Genomic DNA, 24,893 nt, shown 5'->3' with positions numbered 1-24,893 from the left:
GGAACTGCTAATATTGATCAGCTTTAATTTTAAGTAAATAAATGGGAAATCTAAAGTCCAAACTGAAAGTTTATATTTACTCTTAACTGATGTAAATGATTTAAATGGTGGTTATTTCCTTTCTTAAGAGACTATATCAGAGAATATGTAGACTTACTATACTAAGATTTTTTTTTTTTCTGCTTGGGTACTCTGGAGAAGAGAATAATATAAAATTACTGTTTTTGTTTATTTTTTTTACAGATTTTTAACATTTTTAAAGATTAGAAAGCTTCAATTTAGATGCATTTATATCTTTTTTTAAACCCTGATCTCTTCTTGTTTGTTGTAAAGGATGTGTGTTTTATTCTGGAGTTGAGATCATCAACTTCTTAATGACAATATTAGGATCAAGTCAAAAATAATGTTAATAGCTACAGTGATGTAGCTATTAGTAGAATGCTAAATGAAACTAAGAGGTAAGTTGGCTATTAGCTTACAAAATTCTTAAGACATTCCTTAGCATTTAATCTTTCCAAAGCAAGAACTGAAGGATAGCTGAAAGGTAAATTTTGTAAATTTGCCAAATAATGCAAACTACAGATCAACCTTTGTTAAGAATCCTTAATAGATTGCTTACATGAATTCCCTTGCAAGTTCTACCATACAGGAGCAAAATGCTATCAAGGAGATAAGTGCAAATTTTCTCACGCTCCCCTGACTGCAGAAACAAAAGAGCTGTTGGATAAGGTAATTTATAATCTGTAAATGAGATCTGTTTCTAAAACATTGGGCTGGAAGTTTCAGTGGGAGCCTGGGGGAGTATGATGCTAAACACTAATGATATTAAATGTTCCTGTTTCCCTTGAGCGTGGCAGGTCTGTGACCAGATTCCACACAGTGAATTCTCCTTGCCATCAGTTTTCTTACCCTGATTGGACTCATTTATTTTCACAGCTTGTATTTCAGCCCATGAACTTTCTTTTGCTCCCTTTTCTTAGAAATCTTCATGAACTCTGTAACAAGAAGTGTGGCTTTATGCCTAGCTTTAGCTATCTAGAAGTTAGATTGTCATCTGAAATACCATTGCACATAGGGTGTAGAAAAGAACAGGGTGGTTCCTATGAATGGTTCATCAAATCCTGACCGATGTTTTAAGTAGGATGTTCCTGTCTCTCTCCAGTTACTCTGCAACAAGCCTTAGCAGAAAAGTGACACAAATTTAACCCTGAAAACATTATGAATTTTGGAATAAGTAATTCTGTCTCCTAAAATTACTGGTCAAAGGAAATGGGCCTTTGTAAAATTGTCCTTTCCTGACTACAGAAACTAAGTTTTCTTCATGGCTGTTGAATCAAAATCCTATAGGACAAAAGTAATAACAGATTTATAATTCAGCTGAGTTCAGTATCAATAGATAGTAGTATTGTAACAGATAATTACATTCAAATGAAAAAAAGCAAGACTAAGTTGAATTGCATACACTGCAAATTTAATAAAGGGTGTTCTACATTGCTTTGTTCTAGGTTTTGAATACTGAGGAGGAACCACAAAATGAAGATGAAAAGGAACTGGAAGAACTCAGAAAACGTGGTATAGTTCCTCTCCCTAAGCCACCACCTGGCGTTGGACTTTTGCCAACCCCACCAGAGCAATATCCATTTTCTGAGTCTGATGCAGAAAATTTTCAAGATCCTTCAGGAGAATATAAGAAAATCCCATCTCTCTTTGAAATAGTTGTGAAGCCTACTGTGGATTTAGCACACAAAATTGGAAAAAAGTAGGTTTTAGTATTTTCTGTAGAGTCCTTCATAAAAAGAAAGTATGGCTATTTGAACAGTTGTCTGCATTTCCATCAAAAGCATATACTTCTGAGTATATTGCTAAGTTAATAATGTGTCAAATATTGGCTATTTTAATTATTTACTTAATGCTTTCCATAGGAGACAACTGTTGCTGAGCCTTGACCTTCCAAAAACTCACTCCATTTGCTTTGTTTTTGGCTGTGTGCCTGCCTTGCCTATCTCTGTTTGCAGTTGAACAAAGTTCATTCTCCTTCTAGAATCTTTCAGGGTTAGCTTTTTCTTGACTGAAGCCAGTGGAGACTCCTGATGGAGATTGTTGGCCTTGGGATGTTTAAAACTATTCGTTTCAGCAGATGTTCAGTTTTCTGTGTGCTGATAACTGAAAAAATGTGTTCTGCTTCTAGACAAGTTCTGCTATGTGTTGTGATGTGTTTGTAATGTAAGCAGTTACTATTGCTGAAAATGTTTTTGCTTCTTTCAGACTTCTATAAAAAGTCTTGATCAAGTAAGTTTGAACAGACATCTATAAGAGGGAGGAAGAGATAGGTAATAGGTTGTTGATCTGTGTAGGTGCAAAATTTGATAAGTTAATTTTTTGCCTGCAGGCCACCAACCTTCTATAACAGCACATCACCACCAAGACCACCATTTCAGGGGAATGACCCACATTCTCAGCATATGTATAATCCAGGCTCAAGTCCAGGGCCAGGACCCGGCATATCACAAGGACACAATGGACCGCCGATGCACCCAGGTTCTCCTGGACATCATCCATGCGCCGGGCCTCAAGGCCCAGCAATGCCACAGAGTCCTCCTATGCAGGGTGTTCCACCAGGCTTTTTAGGACCACAGAACCAGACTGGTATGCCTATGCAAGCACAGCAAGGTGGTCCACCTCTAACACCACCAGGTCTTGGTGGATCTTACAGTGCCCCAGGAGTTCAAGGACATATGGTGAATATGCCAAGAGAGAATCATTGTCCTCCAGGGCCACCATATCAGCAGATTCCTGGTGAACGGCAGCCAAATATGAATTATGAGCCTATTCAGAACCCAGCTGATTTCTATGACAATTACTATTCTCATCAAGCCGTACATAACTTCCAGCCAACTAATAACTCTGGTGGTAAGCACTTCTCAAAAAGGTTGTTCCTTGATGTGACGCTTTGCAATTGTGCAGTATTAAGGCATCATGGCCCCAAAGCTGAGCACTGACAGAATTTTGGAGAGAAAGTCATTTCTCCTGAAATGTCTTCAGTGTGTAATGCTTTTTCAGCTGATGCTTTCTAATCATGTGTAATATAATTCAAGTTAATTTGGTTTGGTTTAAGTGTTTTATGTTTTAACTCCTCTGCTGTAAAGGCTTATATAGGACATCAGCTAACAAGTTTTTTTGGTACTGCAGATGGAACATGGCATGGCGAATTTGCAGATCACCAGGCTCACCTCATGGCTCAAGAGTCGCATACAGGTGGAAGTGAGTCAGACTGCATCAGTAAAATGGGCCATAAACCAGCCATTAATGTGCCGGATTTTCTTCCAGCAATGCAGAAAGCCCTTTATGTAAGACTTAGTCAAAAGCATCAGGAAGATGGAGACTCTGTCAGCAGCCAGGGTCAGAGGGCAATGAGCAAAGAAGAAGGTAAAGTTAATTTTGTTAGAGTTTGAAACATTTGTATTGACCATATATTAGCCTAGAACAAATCCGTTGATTTGGATTTTCATCATGTTACCATTCACGGTTACTGTGTGTGCACAAGTACCAACTCAAATAATGATTTCAGCTGTGGTTACTTACTTTCCTTTCCAGYTTATTCTATGGTTTTAGTATGGGCTTAGCTAATGCATTTCAGTTCAAAGTAGAAAGATCTGTAGATAATTCCTGCATATAGTTTGTACTTTTAAAAGGTTCTGTTGTTGCTAGGTCAGTTACTTAAAATCCCTGATTGAAACAGAAAGGTTTATTATTTCTAACTGCCAGTGCTACATGCTCAATTTAGATTCTATTTATTCTGTGGCACCTCTTGATCTTTTTGCTCATTCCTTTTCTCTAGAGCAGTATCCTTCCTCTGCAATACCTGAATTTTGCAATGTTTAAACTGAGTGTCTCTAAAGTAGAGAATGAGAGCAGCAAGCCTGCAGATCAGATTCAGCCAGACAGAATGTGTTTGTCCCTTGGCCTGCTCCCTGCTGCACTCTTTTCTGAGGCTTCTGGAAGTGCTTCTGTCCTGTGACCAACATGCATCTTTTATGTAACAAAAGGGATTTGCTGTATCAAATGATTACAGTGACACCACCAATATATTTCCGCTTGAATGGTGAGCGAGATCCAGAAATGCAGTCCTTCAGGGTTTCATGCAAAACAAGAGTAACCTACTCTAACGGAAGGATTCTCGCCAGTGCTTTAGAGTGACTGGTCCTCCCACGTAGAGGGGTTTCACAAAGCAGCATAACGGAAAAACGTTCCTCTTAGCTGCCTCCTTGTAGCTTCACCCTGTCACTCCCTTTTGTTGAGTATTTGTGTGATACAGCAGCACTGAGGAAACATTATGTGAATTAGGAAGTGCTGATGCTGGTGGGCTTCATCTTCATTTCTCAACTTACCGAACCAAAATAGACCAAGGGTCTCCTTCAGTGGCTATATAAGTTTAGAAAGTGGACCTGAGCACACAGCTCTGTGGATGAGGCTTCTGCTATATTGCTTTCCAGTAAATTGCAGAGGTAATTGAGAGATTTTTCTTTAAAATTAAATGCCCTTACTACCCTTTCTGAATCTTGACTGCTCCCCCAAACCTTGTGATTTGGACCATAATGAAGCAGCAATTCGGCATTTGTAATCTCTCCGTTTTTTAAGGCAATTATAAGGTTCCATCTTACTTCACCTCCTCCTATGCAACAAGGAAGGTCACTTTCATTGAGACTCAGATTTTAAAAATTTTGTGGGTCTTTTTTTTTTTTTTAACTAGTATAGGTAGAAATAATTGTTTGAAAGTGTGTTATTTTCCAAGATTAATATTGAGAGATATACATGGAGAGAATTCAGTAGAGTTTTGGAGTATCTCAACTAACTACAGAGTTTTTTGTTATTTCGGTTCTTCATTTAAACTGATTTTTTTTTTCATTTTAGATCAAGGTTGTTATAATGCAGTGAACTAGGACTTAATACTAGACCTAGTTTCCATTTTACTGAGAAGTTACCCTTTTATAGCAATACATGTTTTGTCTCATTTCCCAGTGATCATTTGCTTAAATATACAGATACATATACTTTTTTTTTTTAGATGACAATGTAAACTGGTACTCCAGTAGTGAAGAGGAAGAGGGAAGCAGTGTTAAATCGATACTAAAAACCTTAAAGAAACAAAGCGAAAATTTTAGGAGTCGGCAACAACATTCCACAGAGCAGCACATGCTTGGTATTCCTACTGACCCGAGGCTGGCAAAAGAAAAAGGCGCAGGACCCCAGGCTGCTGACCCAAGACTTAGGGCCTCTCCAAGGTCAAACCCCAGGAAGCCTTCAGAATCTGCATCGTTGGACCCACGGCTCRTGCGAGATCCCAGGATGTTAAAGGTTAGTGAAAGTGGCCATGCCAGCTCGTCTCTTGGGGGAGCAAAGCTGGATTTACATCATGCGCACACTGGTGTTAAAGTCAAGCAAAAAGGAMTGGATGATGATGAAGAGGATTCAGAAAGAGAATTGAGAGAGCGAGCTTTCCTAATACCATTGGAACCTTTACCTGGTGTAACATTAAGGGATCCCCGATCTCAACTGAGGCAGTTCAGCCACATTAAAATGGATGTTACCCTGATGAAACCAAACTTTGCTAAACATATTGTATGGGCTCCTGAAGACTTGCTCCCAATACCTTTGCCTAAACCTGACCCAGTCTCTTCGATTAATTTACCTCTTCCTCCACTCATTGCTGACCAGAGACTTAATAAACTGCGGAATTTAAAAAATGATCCCCATCCAAATGTAATGCCAGCTGACCCGAGACTAGCTGCAAAAGCAAAAAATAACTTAACGGGCAGGAGTGGCTATTTGGATCAGCCTGCAGACTCGCATGCCAGTAGCTCGAGCAAATTAGGAGACCCTCGCTTACAAAAAAATGTTGATCCCAGACTCCACAGACTGTCTAGTACAGACGCACATCATGGACTCGCAAAGGATTCACATCCTACAAAGTTTGACCCCCGCCTCACCAGATCTGCTGCCAGTTCATCACAGTCCTCAGAAGCTGTGACTTCTAAAGCTGACCCGGATGCTCTGCCTCCATATGCACCCAAGTTATCGTCAAGTGGTGTCAGGCTGGGAACTCCCGGATCGATACTTAGTGGTATTAGTTTGTATGATCCAAGAGATCACAGCTCATCATTGGACACAACTCCAGTTAATTCAGGGGAGAATGGAGAGAATCAGAAAAAAAGTATTTTGAAAAATTCTGGTAAAAATGAGCCCAGTCTCTCGGAAGATGCTTTGCTGCAGAAGGCTGCCTCTAATGTGGAAAAAAATACAGAAGGATCAGCAGAAGCTGCTTCAGATAAAGCAAATAGCACCAGTAAATCTCAGGCTAAACACTCCAGCGCTGCACCTGCGGTGCATAATCTTCCTATCCAAGCTTTATCAGGATTAATCAGACCACAGTACAGTGATCCAAGGCAGGTTAGACAGCCTGGACAGGTAAATCAAACACAGGATAATGATCCAAATGGGGAATCAGATGATAAGTCATTAAAAGATGTTTTCAAGACTTTTGATCCAACTGCTTCACCATTTTGTTAGCAATTGATTTTAAGTCTTTTTACTGTTGTGAATATTGCAGTTTTCTGCTGTTTTGTAACTGGTTTACCTCTTTGCTTTATTTATTTTTAAATTATAATTATCAACACTTTTCAGCTGCTAATCTCAGAACCACATGCAGTTATACAGTATGCTATAGTGTTTGCAAAGCTGTGGTATTTTCTATATAATACTTTTCCAATTTCAGGGAGACTAATAATTGACATGTAGAAAAAACATGTATCGTGTTAGAGCTGATAAAAGCACTTTCATTGTAAATAAGTCATTAAGAAAGTCTGAAGACCTGTATATGTGTGAGCTGTCTCTTTCATAAACAACATTTAGATATGATTGCCACATTTGTATGATTGTATAGACACAAGCAATATTATGTACATTACTGTGAGAGACACTGTTTGACAAGGATTGTCTGATGCATCAAGCCAAACCTACTAACTGAAATATACATAAATGATTTAAAAGGAAAATGTTGATCCTCCTTTTCAGATCAGTTGATGTAAGACATTGGTTTTTATTCATGCAGTCAATATTCTTAGTGTAAAAGATACCTATATCACATATTGAGGAGTACAAATGTCATATCTTTTAAAAGTATTTTATTCTATACTGTATATAGAAGAAATTGTGCAGTACATAACTAGAAGAAAGTTACTGTTAAAGTGGAGAATACCTAAGTTGTCTAATACAAAAAAGGTTTTTATTTAATTTTTTCACGCATACACAATTCTGATTAGTGCTATAAGTTACATTGTGGTGTTCATGTATTTCAATGTATTTTTGTATTCAGCTGCTTAATTTGTATTGCTTTTTTGTATTGATGTAACTGCAGTACTTGTATTCATTGTGTCTTTATGACATTTTTAACAAAAAATTAAAAAGGGTACAGTTAAAGTCTGGTAATGACTGTGATGTTGACATGTTTACAGCTAGTTCCCTAGGCCTGGGGAAACAGCAATAGGAAGTGTCTGAAACATAGATGAAGTTGCTTGAATGTGTTTTAGTACAGTCAGCTGCTAATACCACTTGGCAGTCAGATTGTAGTGGGTTTTTAAATTAAACTTGTGTTGAATCCCAAAGGAGTTAGCTTGGTGAGTGATTTCATGATCAGACTTCTGATTTGGAGAGAGCCATCATTGTTCTCTTATTATAATTAAGGTCATTATGAGAAATGTCATGCATGTTCCTTAATTTTTGAAGATGTTGCATGCCCAGAGCACAACTGTCTTTAAAGCCTTTCTTGTTTTGCCTTTTGGCTTCCTTTTTATATACAGGAAATGTAGTTATCCCCAGCTAGCTGCATTTAAAATAAAAATTTGCAGTCTGCTCAGTTGTCTTCTGGTTCCCGCCCACTCGGAATGCTCCTTTCCGTTAAGTGTCTTCCTTGTTGGACCTCTTCCTATTCCTCTTCTGTTTCTTTGGCCCAGGTAGTGCTTCCAGTTGGGACAGCACATTTATCCAAGATTCTTTGGTTTGGTCTCTTGTGCCTGTGAGACAAGCAGTAATCCAGACGGGAGGGCAAGCTGCCTCACATTGCTGAGCAGGACTTGGAAGAACTGAGGGAAAATTCTACTGCTGTAAAGCATAGCAGAGGAGACATTGCTAAAGGCAATAATTATCTCTGTTTGTCTTCCTAATTTCTCAGATTACACATTGTATTAGTTTTAGGATATTTTGAATAGCACTCATTCAAAATAATTAAAAACTAGATCACGGGTGTGAAACATGGTTGCCATTTTGGAGTAGTACACTAGTCCTACATAATTCTTGACTTGACGACTTCAAACTGATGAATTTTGATGAATTTGGCTTTTTAAAGACTTTATCAAGAAACCAAGACAGCAGGGAAAAATACATGGATATATAGGGAAACAAAAAGAAGAAGTGACAGTTCTGTATTGCCTGAGTAGCCAAATGCATGAAGCCAAATGCAGGTTTTCACATTTGGATATGGAAAGCGTTAGACCAGACTTGTAGGATGGGCAGCCTGAATCTGAAGTTATGACCTCTATAGGGCAGTGAGGACGCCATCAAGGAAATGGACTCTCCAATTTTTTGAAGGTATTGAAAAAGAAGGGTGAAAGGAAAAACTCAGATACCAAGGGCAAAACGACATGCCTCATAATCAAGGTAACTGAAGGATCTTAAATGGTTTGCCTTACRAAAAAAATTTAACCAGACATTGTAAATATCAACACAGGGAAAAATTGCAATAGTTCTTCCATGCACTGAGTTAAGCATAGCAAGGGCAAATAGCTGACACTTGCAGTTCAAACCAGAAGTAAGATACAGTGTTTACTGATGTATTTAGCCATTGAAGCAGCTTATTTAAGTAAGTGAAAGATTCTCCACCGTTTGTAGTAGTGACATTTAAGAGGGGAGTCTTTACGAAGCACAGAGTCATTCACCTAAAAGTTACAGACCAGCTTTGGAGCTGCAGATCAAAATGGGATGTGTTCTGGTAGGGAGACCCAGGGTGATAGTTTCTAACCTTGGAGACCCACTCCTGTGTTAGTATCTTTAATGTAATGTAGAACTTTATTTTGGAAAAGAAGATGGAGAAGGTAAGGAGAAAATGCAATTTGAAAGGGGCCAGCTTGGCCTTGCAGTCTGTTGTCTCCCAGTGTAACCACCTCCTGCCTTCTCCCAAGATCTAGCCTTGCCCGGCCAGCAATTTCCCACGAGTGTCCTCAACGGCAGCGTGAGCATCTGTGGGCCACAGCGCAACTCTTCCATCCATCTGTGCTCCCTGGTTTGTTCATTGCCGATTTCTTCTCCCAGTCTGAGGCTGCCCTGGTGCACCATCTGCCGCTGCTCTCTCATGGAAAGGTGGAGGTGATTCATTACTACACTGCAAGTATTGACCTACCCGATCAGCCAAGGGGAAAGGTGCTAGGGGTGTCTGAGCCTAGCAGAGGGGGGCAGGAAGGTGTGTGTGTGGCTAGTCCTGCCCTACTGTTGTCAGCTTGAGCAGACTCCAGCCACCAAGCAAGTTAACTACAATCTGCTGTATGGAATGATTTTCTCTTTCGCAGGGGAGACGTGTTTCTTCTCTTAAGTGCGRTATGCTGGCACGGAGCAGCGTTTCCTTCCAATACTCAAAACTCACGTCGCTGAGGCTGTGAAACAAGGGTATGAAGAGCAGGAACAGGAGTGGCCGGTATCGTTCATCCTGGGTTCTCCAGAAGCCTGTAGTTGTAAGGTGGGTGATCATCAGTGTTGCATGTTTTACTCTGGCCTTGTGTCTTAGAAGCCCAGAGCTGAGAGGGATCTCAGGAGAAAAGTCTCATTTCTCTGTCAGCTGTGGGATCTGCTGATTTAGGGACAGCAGGTGAGACACAAAGGTTTCTCTCTCTTGCTAGCCCTAGAGATGTGAAAGAGTTTTTAAGTAGAATGTGGGCTAAAATTATCATCTCTGGTCTTATCTGCTCTCTGGGCATCAGGAGTGAGTACTCCTAGATCAGCACCTGGTGTTTGCTGCCTTATGCTAAAAATATTCTTACAGAGATTTCTAGACTCTCTAGGTAACCTGTTATAATATTTTTCTATCATGAAAAGGCTCTAATATGAATCCTTTCTATTGCGAATTAAATCAATTTATTCTTGCAAGGTAGAGAATGTTTAACTACACTGCTGTTATATTTCAAAAGTCAGTGACCCTATCCCTCAGTCTTTCTTTTCATTCAGTTCTTTCCTGCAGCCTTTTTTGGAACCTCTTTGTCCATGTTACCCTTTGAATTCATATTTGCCTTTGAGTCCCACTTGGGCCCTTCACACTGGTTCTTCTGCAGAATTATTCATGTCTGGCTGTGTTTCCCGTGCAGCACACTTAGCATTGCTGCCCCTCAAAGAAAAAAGCATGATTGCTACAAATCCCCCTCAGTTCCAAAGTTCTGCAGCCCACCTTTGGCCTCCAGCAGCACCACCGTTTAAGGCTGTCTTGTACAGGAGACTAGCAATACGATCATCAGGCTGGCTCACACCTGCAAAGGGGTATGCATTATATGAATATTAAAATTTTGATTCCCATGTAGCCCCTGTTGGTGGCCCTTGATTCAAAAGGGTTTGACCCTCTTCATTACAGTCCCCAACTTCAGTTTCAGAGTGACCCCCATGCCAAATAACGAAGATCAGTGAATACTGATATTTTACAGAAGAGGGAACCCTCTGTTTTCCCTTTCACTGGGTCTTACAGCTCCTCCAATGGCCCTTCCCCAAGTCCTGTGTCCTCTGTGTCTCATGTCATGTTTTACTACTCAGCTTCAAATGCCATCTGGATGCAAGGCCTCTTAGGAAATACACTAGTGTGTGGTATCATTTTATTCCTCTGCCAGCGTGCAAGACCTTGCCATTCTCAGTCCTCTTGTGAGAGCAGTACTAGCAGAAGAGAAGCTGGGAGAAGTGCAGCACAGGCTACCTTTCTACTGAAGCAAATTAGCAGTGCAATTCATCTCTAGCAAAAGTCCCCTCCTATTCTTGGGGGTGGCTGTCCGTAGTTGTTTGTCCTTTAACAGCTTTTGGATGCCTGGTGATGTTCTTGGTCTGAGGTGATTGTTTTTGAACCAGAGCTGCGAGGGTGGGTTCAGGCCTTGCCTGAGTCTTGCGGAGGCCTAATTCATCCCTGTCTGAGTTTAAAGACTCCTTGGCTCTATGCCACAACAGGTTTTTTCTCCATTCAATGCAAAAAGCAGCTACTTCTGCTTCTTCAGAGTCAGGCGGAGGCTGTTGCAGACCCTATTAGAAGGAAACAAAATACTTGCATGCTTTAATGTATTGTAGTATGTTTTTAAAATATCTTCATATGGTTTAAAATACCTCAAATGATCCAAAAGTCTGAATGTATCAATGTGTGTGAGACCAATGTGACCTACAGGGCAGCAAGCTGTGCAAAATCAGACTGGCCCCAAACAAGCAGATTTTAGCACTAAAGGGTCCCAAACCCCTTTGTTAACAGGGATCATTCAATGTTTTGTGGTACAGTCTCTCAGTGACTGGTTCTCCAAGGCAGCTCCATGTCTGCTTAGCTAATTAAGATGAAGAAAACAAAACCACTCCTGGGAAAAGATTTCTTGGGGAGATGGTGGGCAGAGCAGCCAGGCCAGCTATAGGGTGGGCTAAACCATTCGCAAAGCTGGATAGAGTCAAACAAGCCTGTTCTGGTATAACCAGTTACAAATTCATGTGTTTTAAGGCAGGAAATTACCAAAAAGTTCCCCAAAAGGACTTGCAGAAAACGAGTGGCCATCAGCTGATTGTGAACTCACAGGAAACACAGTGCTGTAACATCAGATTTTTAATCCAGCTGATGGAGAGAAGTGATGATACCTCTCTCTTTAGCTGTGGTAGGATCCTACAGCCAGCACTGGTGTCTCCTCTCTCAAAAAATAAGTTAGAAAGAAGGCCTAGACACCTACGAAGGCAAAAAGAGTTCACTTATGGTCTGGGGCAAAAAAGAAAATGCTTATAAAGAGACAAAAGGAATGCAGTGTAGTCAGTTCATTGATAAGTAGGCCCATAAATTTCCAAAGGGAAAAAATCTGGTCATAATGGACTCTGTAATCCAGACAATCAAGACAAAAGAATGGCTAGTTACTTGAAGCTGCCATCAGCAAAGTCAAAAATGGATATAAATAGCATGTTTTTAAACAGTAGAGACAATTAACCATAGGAAGAGCTTTTCCATGCTTGTGCCTGATTAGCCATCAAATAGGATTCTAATCAAAATTGGTTATCTTTCAAAAAGACATGCTGGAGTTCAGCAAAAATTATAGGGTTGTATAGGAGGTTAAGGCTCATGATGAAAAACTGTATCAGTGCAGATGCTGGTTGTATTTGTTTTTGTTTTCTGAGTGCTTTCAGATAAATTCTGCTCTCACAAACTATTTACAATCAGATCTGTCTGCCATCATTGGCAGCTGCTAGGGAAGCTCTTAGGAGTTTTGATCAAAGCTCAGCTGAGACAACATAAAGACTAAGACTGACATGGACTATTTCCAGATAAAGGTCTCCAATAAGATGCTGCCCTCCTATCCAAAAATGGAATGGGAAATGAACCAGCCAGATCCCAGAGCTGGTAATAGTGACAGAGCAGATTCAATGTTTGAAAATATGCACAGTGGGCTTTGAAAACAAGACTGAAAGGCATAAAACAGAAACATCACAGTAAGAATCTTTACCGTGACAGCTAAGTGGGAAAGTGATGAGCTTTGGCTGAGCAGAGCAGCTCTAACAGAGTATTATCACCTCCCTGGGAAACTGCACCTGCCAGTTTGTGCTCCCAGAAACTTAGGAACACAAACAATACCCCCAGTTGGAGTTCACAGAGGTCCCACAGTGGCTGGCTCCCACCTCTCCATAAACAGACTTGGTTGTAGGATCTCCCCATGGAGTGGACTCACCTTGCAAAATTTAATTGATGTGATCGCCATTACTTACTTTGACACATGCTGCCTCAGCTGCCTTTAGAACATGCAAAACTGCTTGAATTAGGTTCTGCGCGTTGCTCACAAGCAGCTCAGAAGATGACTTGCTCTCTGCAGTGACTGCTTTTACCCTTAAAGACATTTTAAAGTATTTTACTGAAAGCATCACACAATGTGCCTCCCCCATGTGGCCAGGTACTTTCCAGTTACTCTGAAGCCAAAAGAGGTATCTCCCACACTATCAGAGCAGGTTTCCAGCTGTAGAGCACAGGGGAAGTAGAGACAGGCAAACCAGGGAAGAAAAGAACTATTTACAGCAACAGGAAGAGGAGAGCAAGCCTCCTGAATTGTAACTGATCCCTAATGGTTACAACCAGATGCAACAAGGAGCTCTGGAGACCACCGTGCATCAGGTGGTCTCCTGAGAAGGGAAGCCTTCTTGTAAGGCCACTGGCCTTGGGGAAAATGGTCCTTTTCCCAGCGACTCACCTGGCCACGATGCTGAGCTGGCTGCTGATGGTGTGGGTCTGCTCTGCGGCACACAGCAGCTCTGTGGAACATCTCTTGTCAAGRCAGTTCTTTGCAATGATGCGGCCAAATTTAGCAAACACCTGCCCATCGGAAGCAATTTGGCTTGCACAGGCGACAAACTGGTCCTTGGTCTAAAACAAAACAGAAATGTGTTTGGGGAGAGAAGGAGAAAAGAGATCTTTGTACAACCACCTTTCTTGCAGGATGGACAGAAAACTCTCCAACCTGCAAGAGAAATCAGAGGCTGGTTTAGCACAGCCAYGTTACTTTGCCCAGGATGGTCTGTAGCTCTTGCTCAACATGGTACACCAGCCTGGCAGAGGATGCTTCTAGCCCTGCTGGCCAACAGCCCTGTAGGAGCTCCTAATGGGGCACAACTCAGAACCAAAAACTGATGATGGAAATGTTAATAGCTAAGCAAAAAGACTAGAGCAGCCTGCAAAAGAGGACCAGAAACTACGAGAGAAACAGCAGCTTTAAGCATGAGTGATCCCCCTGTAGCTTCCATCATTTTCAGTCTGTTTTGGAAGAGTTAAATTTAATCTGATGAGCCAGGCCCCAAACAGCAACAGCAAGACAGGGGAGTGTCCAGAAAGATATATTATGAAACAAGGAAAAGGTTAGACAGCAGGCTTGCTTCTCCTTTCAGGGGGAAGTAATTCCCATTGCTTTGCACAGATGCATCCAGCACTGCTCTTACAACAGCAGGATAATGCAGGGTGTTTTAGCTAGCACTGGGCAGCCCCACAGCAGAAAGGAATGTGCTTTCAGGCAGAAATGCACCCTTTCTGGTGTACTGCTGAATGCCCTCCCAGGAAATGCCCACCCCACTGGTACTGTGTGAAGAAGCAGTTCCCTTTGGGGTTCATTGGACTTTTAAAGCAACTTAGAGAAGAGTGTGCTATTGATATTCRACTATGGAGATTATAAAGGCTTCTTTTCCTGGGAGCGCAGGTAGTGGCTTATCTCAGGTCATAATAAAGGCACGGGAAAAACGTACAACCCAATGTACAACCCAGTTATCAAGTCCAGCTGGCAAACCTAAATGCCCAAGTTGCTTCAAAGTGTTTTATTTCCATCTACTGCTTGACAAAGTCAGTTCTGGCTTGCACACAGAGCCCTGGCTGGAGCACATGAGCTGATTGCCTAAGCAAACCCAGCAAGGTTTGGAATCAAATCACAGGAGGGTTTAGGTGGACAGGGACCTCTGGAGGTATCTGGTCCAAGGCCCTGCTCAAAGCAGAGTCAGCCCCATCAGGTTGTGCAGGGCCATCTCCAGTCAGGTTTGAATATCTCCAAGGATGGAGATCCTGTAGCCACTCCAGGCTCCTGTCACTGGGTTTGACCACCCTCATGAAGAAAAATATTTTCTTTATATCAACTAAAGTGCTGGGGTGCAGGATGAAATAAACCATACCGTGATTGGGCCTTTCTTCCTCAGGAATTGCGTCATGTGAAGCATCCTCGCTGCCATGTCCTTGGTGACCTGGGACATCCAGTTGGGGCCACCCTGCCGTGCGTCACCGTCTTCTCCCATGGGTTCCTTGGGCCTGCTGGCAGGGGAGACACTGGGAGGACCATTCTGTTGCTGCCAAGACAATAACCCTACAGATTCAAAGTCTGCAAAATGGGGATGCACTGATGCTGAGATGTCTCTGCCTGCATGTTCCCGAAGCAGATTTTGGTGAGTAAAGGAAATGGAACAGCTACCTACCACCTTGCTGGGACTGCTCTGCCCTCCCAAGCAGCCCTACTCTGCCCTGCCTCCACCCACAGCAGGACTATTAAATTCAAATACCCCTCTTCATTGTCTCCTGGAGCTATCTATAAACCCCCCCACACCCAGGCAATGGCTGTCATGCGAGCTGGCAGCACCTATACTTGAGAATTGCAATCAGATGCTCTAAACTATTCCGCTGGGTGCTTTGGATTGCATTGCCAAAGGCTTTGGCAGCTCCTGACGACTGACAGCAATTGCTGTGAGAGTGGAGTTGCTGGTATCCCCAAAGGATGCCTACTGGGGAGGCGAAGAGCTGAGCAGAGACGGGTAGGATTTTAGGGGACAGCGAGCAGTAAAGCTCCCTGCACCTCAAAAACAGTGTTTCAGAGATGGGCTGAGGTCTCTATCGGATAATATATCCAGAACTTGGCTGGATGGGGCACTGAGCCACCTGATCTGGCCTAGATGTTAGACCTAACTTTGAAGTTGGCCCTGCTCTGAGCAGGGGTTTAGACGATGGATCTCCAGAGGTTGCTGCTAACCTCTGTTATCCTGTAACTCCATGGCTGTGAGGTACCAGGGTTGTTGGAGCCTGGTGGGATCTAGGCACCTTGGCAACTCATCATCCCTGGTGCACCATGGTAATTTCTATGGCCATGACATAGAGGTGATTACAGTGACTGGGTAACCAGCAGCATAACCCAGAGTTCCTGTGCCAGTGCCTAGTGGTACTGGAGTTTCACTGCTAAACTAGTCCTTCTTTGCACAGAAATAACAACACAACTGCATCTCCTTCCCAACTCCTTGCTGCCTCCAGAGAAACCTGCCCCTTCATGCTGAAAGGCCAGAAATCTGTCCCTTTCAGTGTTGGGAATCCAGGTGTTCTGCTCTCTCCCCTTCTCCAGCCATTAAGTGCCCGAAACAGGCGGAGACATCAAGGGGAGCAGGATGTTCAGCTGCTCCCCAGGGAAGGGGCTCAGCACTCTTCACAGAAGCTGTCATTACATGCTTCACTGCAAATTGCAAGGACCCTTGTTTTCAAGAAGAAAGGTAAGCACATTTCTTGTTGATTCCCAACTTTCAGGCACTGTTTAGATGCTGGTAGCTTAGATCTGGTTTACTTCACTTGTGCTCAGCCACCCACAGCAAACTGAAGTATTGGATCAGGTTTACAGTGAGGACCAGCTTTGGGTCCAGGGATGCATGGGATGGAAGGGAGGTATGTTGGCTGGCTGGTCTCACCACCACACAACGTGGGTAACAGGAGTGACTGACAGCCCTCATCATCATCCTGCAGCAAGAGTTGATGGAGAAAAAAGTTACTGTACCCTTTCACAGGTATCCCTGGCAGCTCCACTTGCCTGTCCACTCCTGCTTGGGTGAGTTTCTGCCTGCTCAGTGTGGCTTGGAGCACCAGACTCTTGGGCTGGGAAGAACTTGGCTATGCTGTTGCATTGCCTTGGAGGGCACTGGTCCCCCATGTTCTGTAAGCGCCGTCTCACGAGCTCCAAGACGTGTTCATTGATGCCCTGAACAGCCTGAAGCTGCATCACGAGGTAGTGTGCTTTCGCTGACCAGTCACAGACAATGATCTCTAGGCGGAGATGCCCTTTTTCCTGAGGGCTTTGAAAGATCTGCCTGGCACTGCCCACTGCATCAGACGTGAGGACTAGGAGGTGGTCTGCAATGGAGAGCAGGCTCACCTGTGATTGCAGTTGAGCAGTGGCCTCCAAAACATCTTGGAGGGTGCTTTTGACCCACTGAACATTGGCCATTAGCCGACCTGCCTTCTCTTCAAAGGCCTGTTTGCTCCTCTCTCTGTCATCTTGAGAGACAGGGGACAGGGCTGGCCCAATGACGTCTCGGATGACCTGTAAGTGTTCGATATTGGCCTTCTCAAGGTGGAGCAATAGTGCCTTCGCTCTGAGGGCTAAGTCTCTCTGCAGGAGCTCAAAGCGAATGTACAAACTGGCAGTAGACAGCAGAGACCCCGACAGGGTATTGGAGGCATCCAGCAATGCCTCCATTAGCACCCTTATCTCCTCCCTGAGCACTAGGATTTCACTGCAACCACAGTCTTCACGGCAGGACAAATACGACAGCCGGGCAGCCTCCTGCAACCTCAGGGAGTTCTCAGACACAGCAGCCAAGATGCTCTGCAAGCAAAGCTTGTGCTTCATGGCATTTCTCAGCTCCCTCAAGAAAAGGACATCCCTGCCTATAAACTGATCCACAGCACTCAGCAGCACATGCATGCTGACAGCCCACAGGACACAGTGCAGCTCCAGGCTGGCYTCTCCCACCCTGTGGGAGCCCTCAAAGGACACTGCTTTCTCAAGTAACACTTTGGTGTTCATCTGAGCATGTGAAAATTTGACTTGGACCTGTAGAAAGCTCTCCCAGACACTGGGGAGAACATCATTTCCATTATTGCAAGCCATGCTTGCAATGTCGCCTGCTAAGTGAACAATTTCTGCTAAAGCCATCATAGTCTCATCTAAAGCCTGTTTGCTGCTCAGAAAGTCAGTAGACAAGATAAAGCAAAATACTTGCTGAGACAGACTATACCAAGAGCCTGCCATGGCTGCCAGGCACTCTTTGGTCTCACAGATTCTTTCTGAGAGTGTGAGTGCCATTTGGAGAAGTCTGCCTGGACCATGAAGCTGCCTTGAGGCTGTTTCCCTGGCCAAACTGATAACACATGGCGTCAGTAATATGATATTCTTGTACTGCCCTAGCATCTCCATTAGAGGAGACTCAACCACGGGCAAAGCTTCCTTTGATGCTTCAATACAGCAGTTGGAGAGTTCAAGCAAAGTGGAGCAAGTAGCATTGACAGCTGCCATATCATGGGCTCTTGTTGCTGCCAGGAGCGCTGTAATGACGGGGTGTATATCTGCTTTCCTCAGAACAACATCTGGGTGTATGTTACCTGTTCTTGGAGATAGACAACTTAAAATGTCTTCTTGCAATGCAGTCTCATCAGTAATTTTTTTTAGCCCAGCACATGATGAGCTGAGCTCAAGCTCCTCTGCAACCTCAGTGCTTCGCACTTGTTCCCGGAGAGGGCTAAGGATATCTGGGTGGTTGGACCCATCCAGCCCATCTTGGACATGGTGAGAAGTATCTATCAGGCACTTTACTGTCTTTAAAAACACATGCCTAGTTTGGAGGCAGGAGAGTCTCTGTGGACAAAGAGCTATGACTGTTTTCAGCTCAACAATGGAGTTTCCCAATTGCTCAACCCAAACCAGCAAGCCATTCCTGAAAATGGGGTCCGTGGCTCTGTCCACGTATCTGGTAGTAGCTTCAACTACCCATTGAGCCCAACTGGTGAGGTTAGTCGCATGCCAAGAAAACTGCTGAGGGTCCTGACTTTCCAAGGCTTTTTCACATCTTTCCCTGTGCTTGGCCATTTGCTGGATGGACACCTTGAGAAATTCATGCATGCCAACCATCTCCTCAAAACACAGCAGGAGGCTTTCTGTTGTTCCTGCCCACGCTTGGTACAAGGACTGCAGTTSCTCAGCAGTGCTAATCTGGGCTATATTTCTGCTCATTTCTGTGAGCAGTGGAGGGAGACTGGCAAGGAGCCTCTTTAAATACTCTACACAGTCTCTGATTTCTCTAGCAGTTTGGATTTTGGTGCATCTGGCCACAACAATGTCTGCCACTCTGAGCATTTGCTGGGCATGTGTGAAGAAGGTGGCAGTGAGGGGCTGAAGCATCTTTAAAAATCCTCCGTGTCCTGCTGGGAAACACCCTGTACCAGCGAGGCTAAGGGCATCTTCAACTAGCTGCCTTAGGGGCTCTTTAGCTTCAAAGAAGGTGTTGAGGATTTGGCACAGAGTAGCTGTGACCACCGTCTGGTCAAGATTCTCCACCTCTTTTCTCATGGTGTGACATTCCTCTTCCAGGCTGCTTTCTCCCCCGCTTTGCCCTGGCCATCCCTCCTGCTGGCTTACATGGCTGCAGATGCTCTTGCTCAGCTGTAGGAGAGCCCAGCAATGTTTTACCAGATCCAGCTTCRTATCTGGACTGGATGAGTCTGCTAGGAGCATGCAGTAGAAAACCACTGTTTCCACATGAGTACTGAACTCGCTCTTGGAGAGGTGCATTGAATCTGGGCAAGACAGGAGAGCCAGCAGCCTGCTCACACGCTGGGAGAAGATTCCATTTCTGTCCTGTAGCTCCTTGCTGCCCATATCGTCAACGAGCAGGGAGGTAAGCTCTCTGATGGTCCTCTCCGTTAGCTGGAAAGCGTAGTCTTTGGAGAGACTTATTTGCTGATCACAGGAGTGTTTAAGATCACTGTGCTTGGCTGTATGGAGCAAAGGAACACACCTTTGAAGGAGCTGCAAAGTCTGGGCCAGACTCTTCTGTCGAGGAGAATCTCTGAGCTCCTGGAGGCACCTTGCTGTCAGATTATTCAGCAGAAGCAAGGCCTCAGAAAAGACCTGGAAAGCAGCCAGCAATCCTGGCATGTCCTCTGCATCCTGCAGCATGCTCAGGCACTCCAAAAGCCAATTGGCAGCCTGAATTATCCTCCTCATCTTGGCAGCATCTTCGATCTGAAGGATCTAACCAGCACAGAAGAAAAAAGTGTCAGAGTGGCTAGAGGTCAAATATCACTGTTCACTTTTTCTTTCCTTGTACAGCTCTCTCTATAAACCTCATCACAAAGCACTGCCTTGTGTAACCCAGTTGAGAACAGGTCGCAAAACAATACAGCGCAGCTTACAAGGTGTGCCTGCTGCTGCACACTGCGACTTCCCAAGCCAGTGAAGAGAGCTGGGCACCTCCAAGAAGAGTCTGGCTCCATTTTCTTTACAACCCCCCAACTAGGTAGTTGCAGACAGCAGCTAGATCTCTCTGTTGCCTCACTGTCCCCAAGCTGAACAGGCCCAGCTCCCTTGGCCTCTCCTCCTACACCAGATGCTCCAGCCCCAACCATCTTGGTGGCCTCTGCTGAACTCACTTCAGACCATCAATGCCTGTCTTGTACTGGGAGGGCCCCAAACTGGACACAGCATCCAGACAAGGTCTTAGAAGTGTGAACAGAAGGGAAGAATTGCTTCCCTCGGCCTGCTTGGGGAGGGAATTCTTGCTAATACAGCCTGGCATGCTGTAAGCGTCATCGTTGCAAGAACACACTATGGCCTGGTCATGGCTGGACAAGCAGCCAAGTGGATGACACTGCAGCGATTATACGAAAGAGAAGAGGAGTGTTTTGCCCAGCAAAACAATCCTTGCTCCACTGGAGCTTCTCCCAAGCCATGTCCTGATACRGGGGATCTCTCATCCCTCCCATAGCTGTACCTTTGCCCATTGCTGCATCCCAGCCCAATCTCTTCCACTGCTGCCCTCCTCTTGCGTTACCTTCACTGTGTCTGTTAAGACCCTTTTTGCTGACGCAGCAAACTCCTCCCTGTGTTTAGGGATGTCCGGCTGTATGTGGAGCTTGTGGGCTGCCAGCAGTATGCACCTCCCTGCCAGGATGAGAGACTTGGCTGCAGGACACATCTCCTCCTTGAATACCTCATCGCCGGACTCCTCAGCCAGCCTGGAACAGAAGCTGCTGGTCACAGCTCTTCACCATCCCCTGAGCACCACCCTTGAGCAGAAGGGGCAAGGACGCTCAGCCGGTGATGGCCGGCCCTGGTGTCCCCCTGCTGTGCATTTGATGTGGGTCCAAGGGAGAGCCTTTAGCCCTATGGCTCAGCCAGTTTGGCCTTGCCAAATGCTAGTGATATGACTCAGGCTTTAGCACAATAATTAGCCATGCCAGGTCTGGTCATTGCCCAGTAATAATTGCCTAATCTGTGATTTTGAGCTCCAGTTTACTGAAACATTCAGTAAATTGGATGACTATTACTTTAATGGTGTGTTTAGATCAAATATTGCATGTTTGGGTTTTGCTTACTTTGTGCAGCTGCGAGGTTTTACCCCAAAAGAAATCAGTCCATACTTGGAGGAGGACTAGCAGATTTAGAACATCCTTATATAATTAAGTTTGTGAGACAGTCAGAAAGAAGTGGTAGCAAATAAGCTTTTCAAAACATAAAAAAAAAAACCCTGAGTGGACCAAGACTGAGGAGGAATAACCCCCCTCCAGCAACACCTACATATCCTGGTGAAGAATTTGGGATGCTGACAACTCACTATACCCTTCCACTTGAGGAAGAAGGGCCCTCAACCTTGGTGCATGGATGCTGCGAAGAGAATTTCACAGTGGAGAGAAGAGGCAGGTACTTGTATCTATTGATTTTATTGTGTCACTAATGATTCTTAACAGAAATTGGGTGATTTGGATTACCAATGTTAGTATTCTTGTAATGGGACTAATAATAAGTGGCTGTTGTAGTTTGCTTTGCCTGCTAAAACAACAATCAGATCAATCAAACTAACAATAGTTAAAAATTCTTTTGGACCTGCGAGCTCTGTCCTTTGGTTCCCCATAACTAAACTGTGCGGGCAGTAAGGTTCAGGCATGTCTTGAGGGTGGAAAGCACCCTGCAGTGAGAGCTTGAAGCTAGTCTTACTCCTCAAGAAGAAAGTTAAAGGCAGGTGGGTCACAGACCTGCGACAGGAGCTGCACAGCTTGCACACTCTGCTCTCCTCAGGACCCTTCTTAGCTGGCCAGTGGGACTGTCGGGCAGTCACCGCCTGGGAAAGGGGGTAATGCAAAGCACTGGGGGTCAGCACCCTCAGGCACTGAGGAAGGAAGGGCATTTTTCCACGGGGCTGGTACAGCACAGTTGTCTCGCCCAAAGGGCTGACCAAGGACAGGCTGTGCTTAGGTGTATGAGAGATGTCAGGAAGAGCTGTGAAGAGCAGGGAGGGAAGCAACATGGAGGACAGGATGGTACAYAGGTCAGACAAGACGCAGGAAGGCTGCAAGGAGCAAAGGGAGCTGAACGGGTGGCAGGATGCCAAATGTTTGAATCCCTTAGCTGGGCTCCTCCTGGGAATTAGCAAAGCCACTGGTGGCACTGGGAGAGCGTCACCCCTCTGATCAGCTCTGGTGGGGGGATCAAGATCACACATGCAGCCAGGGGAATGCATGGCTGATTTCTGGCAGCAAAGAGACACCAACATAGTGGGCTTGAGTTCCTCTATGCCGTGTCTCCTCCAAGCACTTAAAGATAGCCCTGCTTTGGCCCATCATCTTCTCCTTTCCTAATCCTGTTCCCCATCCTGCACAGTTCACCAGCTGTCTTTCCCAGGAGCTGTGTCTTGGCCCAGCTGTTTCCTCTACCCCCCATCCTTTCCTCTTCATCATTTTACTCTCCAGCCATGTTCCCACCTCTCCAGCAGGGTGCAAACAGGGAGCACAGGAGAGACAGGCTCCATGCTCTCCAAATGCCTCCCAGCCCACAGTTTCCTTGCCCTCCCTTCCTTCTCCTCCCTAGCCCCCAAATCTGCTCAGGAGACACCCAGCAAAATTACCTTCTTGCAACAGAAGCAAGTTCTTCAGTGGCTTTGGCTAATTTTTCTGCATTCTCCCCTAAATTGGGAAAGTCCTGACAAATCCCATCTTTCCATTCCAGGGCTATGATTAGATGACAGAGCTGCGCAGACATGGGGCAAAGGATCCTTTCAACAGTTTTGTTTTCTGTTATAGTCACAAGGTCATAAAGAGGCTCCATTGTGTCCTGCCTGGAAACAGGAAATAAACCCTGGGATTATTTGGGATCCTTTGCAATGTAACAGTAATCAGCTTTAACAGCAAGCTTGGATGTGGACAGCAGTTTCTGGCCTTGAATGCCCCCAAAACACTGGAAATGCTACTGGATTTAGTTTCTTCCAATCCTGCAATGAGGTTAGTGACCAGCATTTACCCCAGCAGCAAACTTGCCCCAGCTTCCCCAGCATGGATCCACCAGTTCTGCAGTCCTGCCCACAAAGTGTCCTTTCAGCTTCACTAGGTGGCCAAGGGAAGGCTATGCCCCCAAGCCCAGGCATCCCAAAATCATGAGTTTATATCCACGCCTCTCCAATCAGCTATGCTGTTTGTGACAATCTCCACCTCCCCTGTGATCCTAGCATGCATTTCACACTGGCCTGCGCAGACAACCCTGTGCAGCCGCATACAAACCGCTTCTGTCCATACYAGGGATCTTGGAGTCCAGTCAGGATGGCTGAGCCTATCTCAGAGTAGGAGAGCTGGAATGGAGAGCTGGCAAAAGCCCGTGCTTGACTGCTTCTTTACACAGATCCTGGGCATCCATTTCAAAAGAAATAAATGTGTCTTCTCTATTAGCCATACAATCGCACTGTCTGTCAGCCAGTGTGGCAAACACCATCCCAATGTCGCAGAGGTGCAGCACTCCCAAAGATGCTGCGTTCCTTCAGAGCCTTTCAAATTCACTCAAACACACTATTAGACCCCAGAGAATCCATGAAATTAGGTACACCCCAACTGGAGGAAAAGCTGCAATAGGACCTTGCACTTGAAAGACCATCAGGGAGTTCAGCGTGGCCCAAATCTGCAGAAAACAGGGCTGGGTGTAGCTTTGCTGCTTGTTAGACTGTGTGTTAGCTGTCGACGGTATTGCAGCCCTCTGTAAGCGGAGCTCTTTGCGAACGCATCCTCCTGGTGCCCGAGGTCAGCAAGGCGCTCACAATGCAGGCAGGTTGATTTCTTATCAGCCTCATCAGCACTCGTCTTCTGCCTGTCCTGCAGCAGTGTTACACGAGCCCGGAGTGCAGGGTAGCAAAACAAGTATTTCTTTACCTGGGTGCAAATGGTCCTTCCATTGAAACCTGTGTGGATCACAAAGATGCAAGGGAGCGCTCGGGATGGGATCAAGGTCTGTTTGCAGCAGGGAGACCCTGTAGTGGTGATGTTATCTCATAGCAACCAGCTGTCAGCTGGTCCCTGGCCTCCCAGGGGACACAGGGGTGTCCACGCAAACACGGAGCTGGCCCGGCTCCCAGCAAGGCTCGAAAGGATGCCAAGAGAGGTGTTTGTTAATAAGGAAGAACTGTATGCATGTAAACAGCTCCTGGGCAAGGATACACCTCCGCAAACCCACAGGGGTGAATGTCATCATTAATTATGTATTAGTTACCCATAACTCAGTCTCTGTTGTGGATGCTTTGAAAAATGAAGCTGGAAAACAAGTGTCCACTGCCAACGCAGTCCCAGGGTCCTCGGTGGGGGCCTCCTTGCACATGTGGGGCAGCTCGGGGTGTACACAGGCATCTTTGGTTCCTCTGCGACTTCTCTGCGCTGCTTCAGGTGCTTTCTGGAGGCCCTCTCCTCCTTCCTGGGGCTCTTGCAGGGCTCCTGCCAGGGTCGCGGGGGCTTTGCCAGGGACCTGCGGGCCACTCTCACCACCTCAGGCTGTCCCCAGGTCCCGGCGACCTGGCAGGGACTTTTCCAGGAGCCTGAGACCCTTCCCAGGGCCTCGGGGCTCGCTGGGGCCTGCAAGGCTGTCCTAATCACTCGACTCCCCCCTCCTCCCCCCCCCGGGGCCTGGCACTACCGGGGCTCTGCGGGGCTTTTTTTCAAAGAGCCCCCGGGGCCGTGTGGGCGTTGGGGGAGCGGCCACGCCCTGCCCCGCCCGGCCCCGCCCGGCAGCGGCGGCGGCGGCGCGGTTGCCATGGGGACGCCCCAGGGCCGCGCGGTCGCG

The 24,893-nt window shown here is 45.4% G+C and overlaps 2 protein-coding genes across 4 annotated transcripts in view; one reads left to right on the top strand and one right to left on the bottom strand.

Annotated features, from left to right (window-relative positions):
* Positions 1 to 7,479, top strand: part of ZC3H6 (zinc finger CCCH-type containing 6) — a 46,761-nt gene extending 39,282 nt beyond the window's left edge. For all 3 annotated transcript variants that reach the window (XM_026086106.1, XM_026086103.1, XM_026086104.1), the window contains 5 exons: positions 620 to 729; positions 1,506 to 1,759; positions 2,390 to 2,910; positions 3,190 to 3,426; positions 5,066 to 7,479. In XM_026086106.1, the coding sequence (XP_025941891.1) occupies positions 620 to 729; positions 1,506 to 1,759; positions 2,390 to 2,910; positions 3,190 to 3,426; positions 5,066 to 6,567 (2,624 nt within the window). In that variant the 3' untranslated portion in view covers positions 6,568 to 7,479. The remainder of the gene's footprint in view (positions 1 to 619; positions 730 to 1,505; positions 1,760 to 2,389; positions 2,911 to 3,189; positions 3,427 to 5,065) is intronic.
* A 5,731-nt stretch (positions 7,480 to 13,210) lies between these two features.
* On the bottom strand, positions 13,211 to 22,904 carry LOC112975708. The gene is made up of 6 exons (XM_026086124.1): positions 22,705 to 22,904; positions 20,635 to 20,818; positions 16,584 to 19,835; positions 14,953 to 15,123; positions 13,494 to 13,666; positions 13,211 to 13,262 (listed from the first exon to the last, which is right to left on the bottom strand). Exons 1-6 carry the CDS (start codon positions 22,902 to 22,904, stop codon positions 13,211 to 13,213), a joined length of 4,032 nt encoding a protein of 1,343 aa, XP_025941909.1.
* Positions 22,905 to 24,893: the final 1,989 nt, after the last annotated feature.

The sequence above is a fragment of the Apteryx rowi genome, unplaced genomic scaffold, assembly GCF_003343035.1.
Source record: "Apteryx rowi isolate R43461 unplaced genomic scaffold, aptRow1 scaffold_681, whole genome shotgun sequence".
Lineage (NCBI taxonomy): Eukaryota > Metazoa > Chordata > Aves > Apterygiformes > Apterygidae > Apteryx > Apteryx rowi.
Note: the sequence above shows the minus strand (reverse complement) of the source record. Positions and strands in the feature narration are given on the sequence as shown.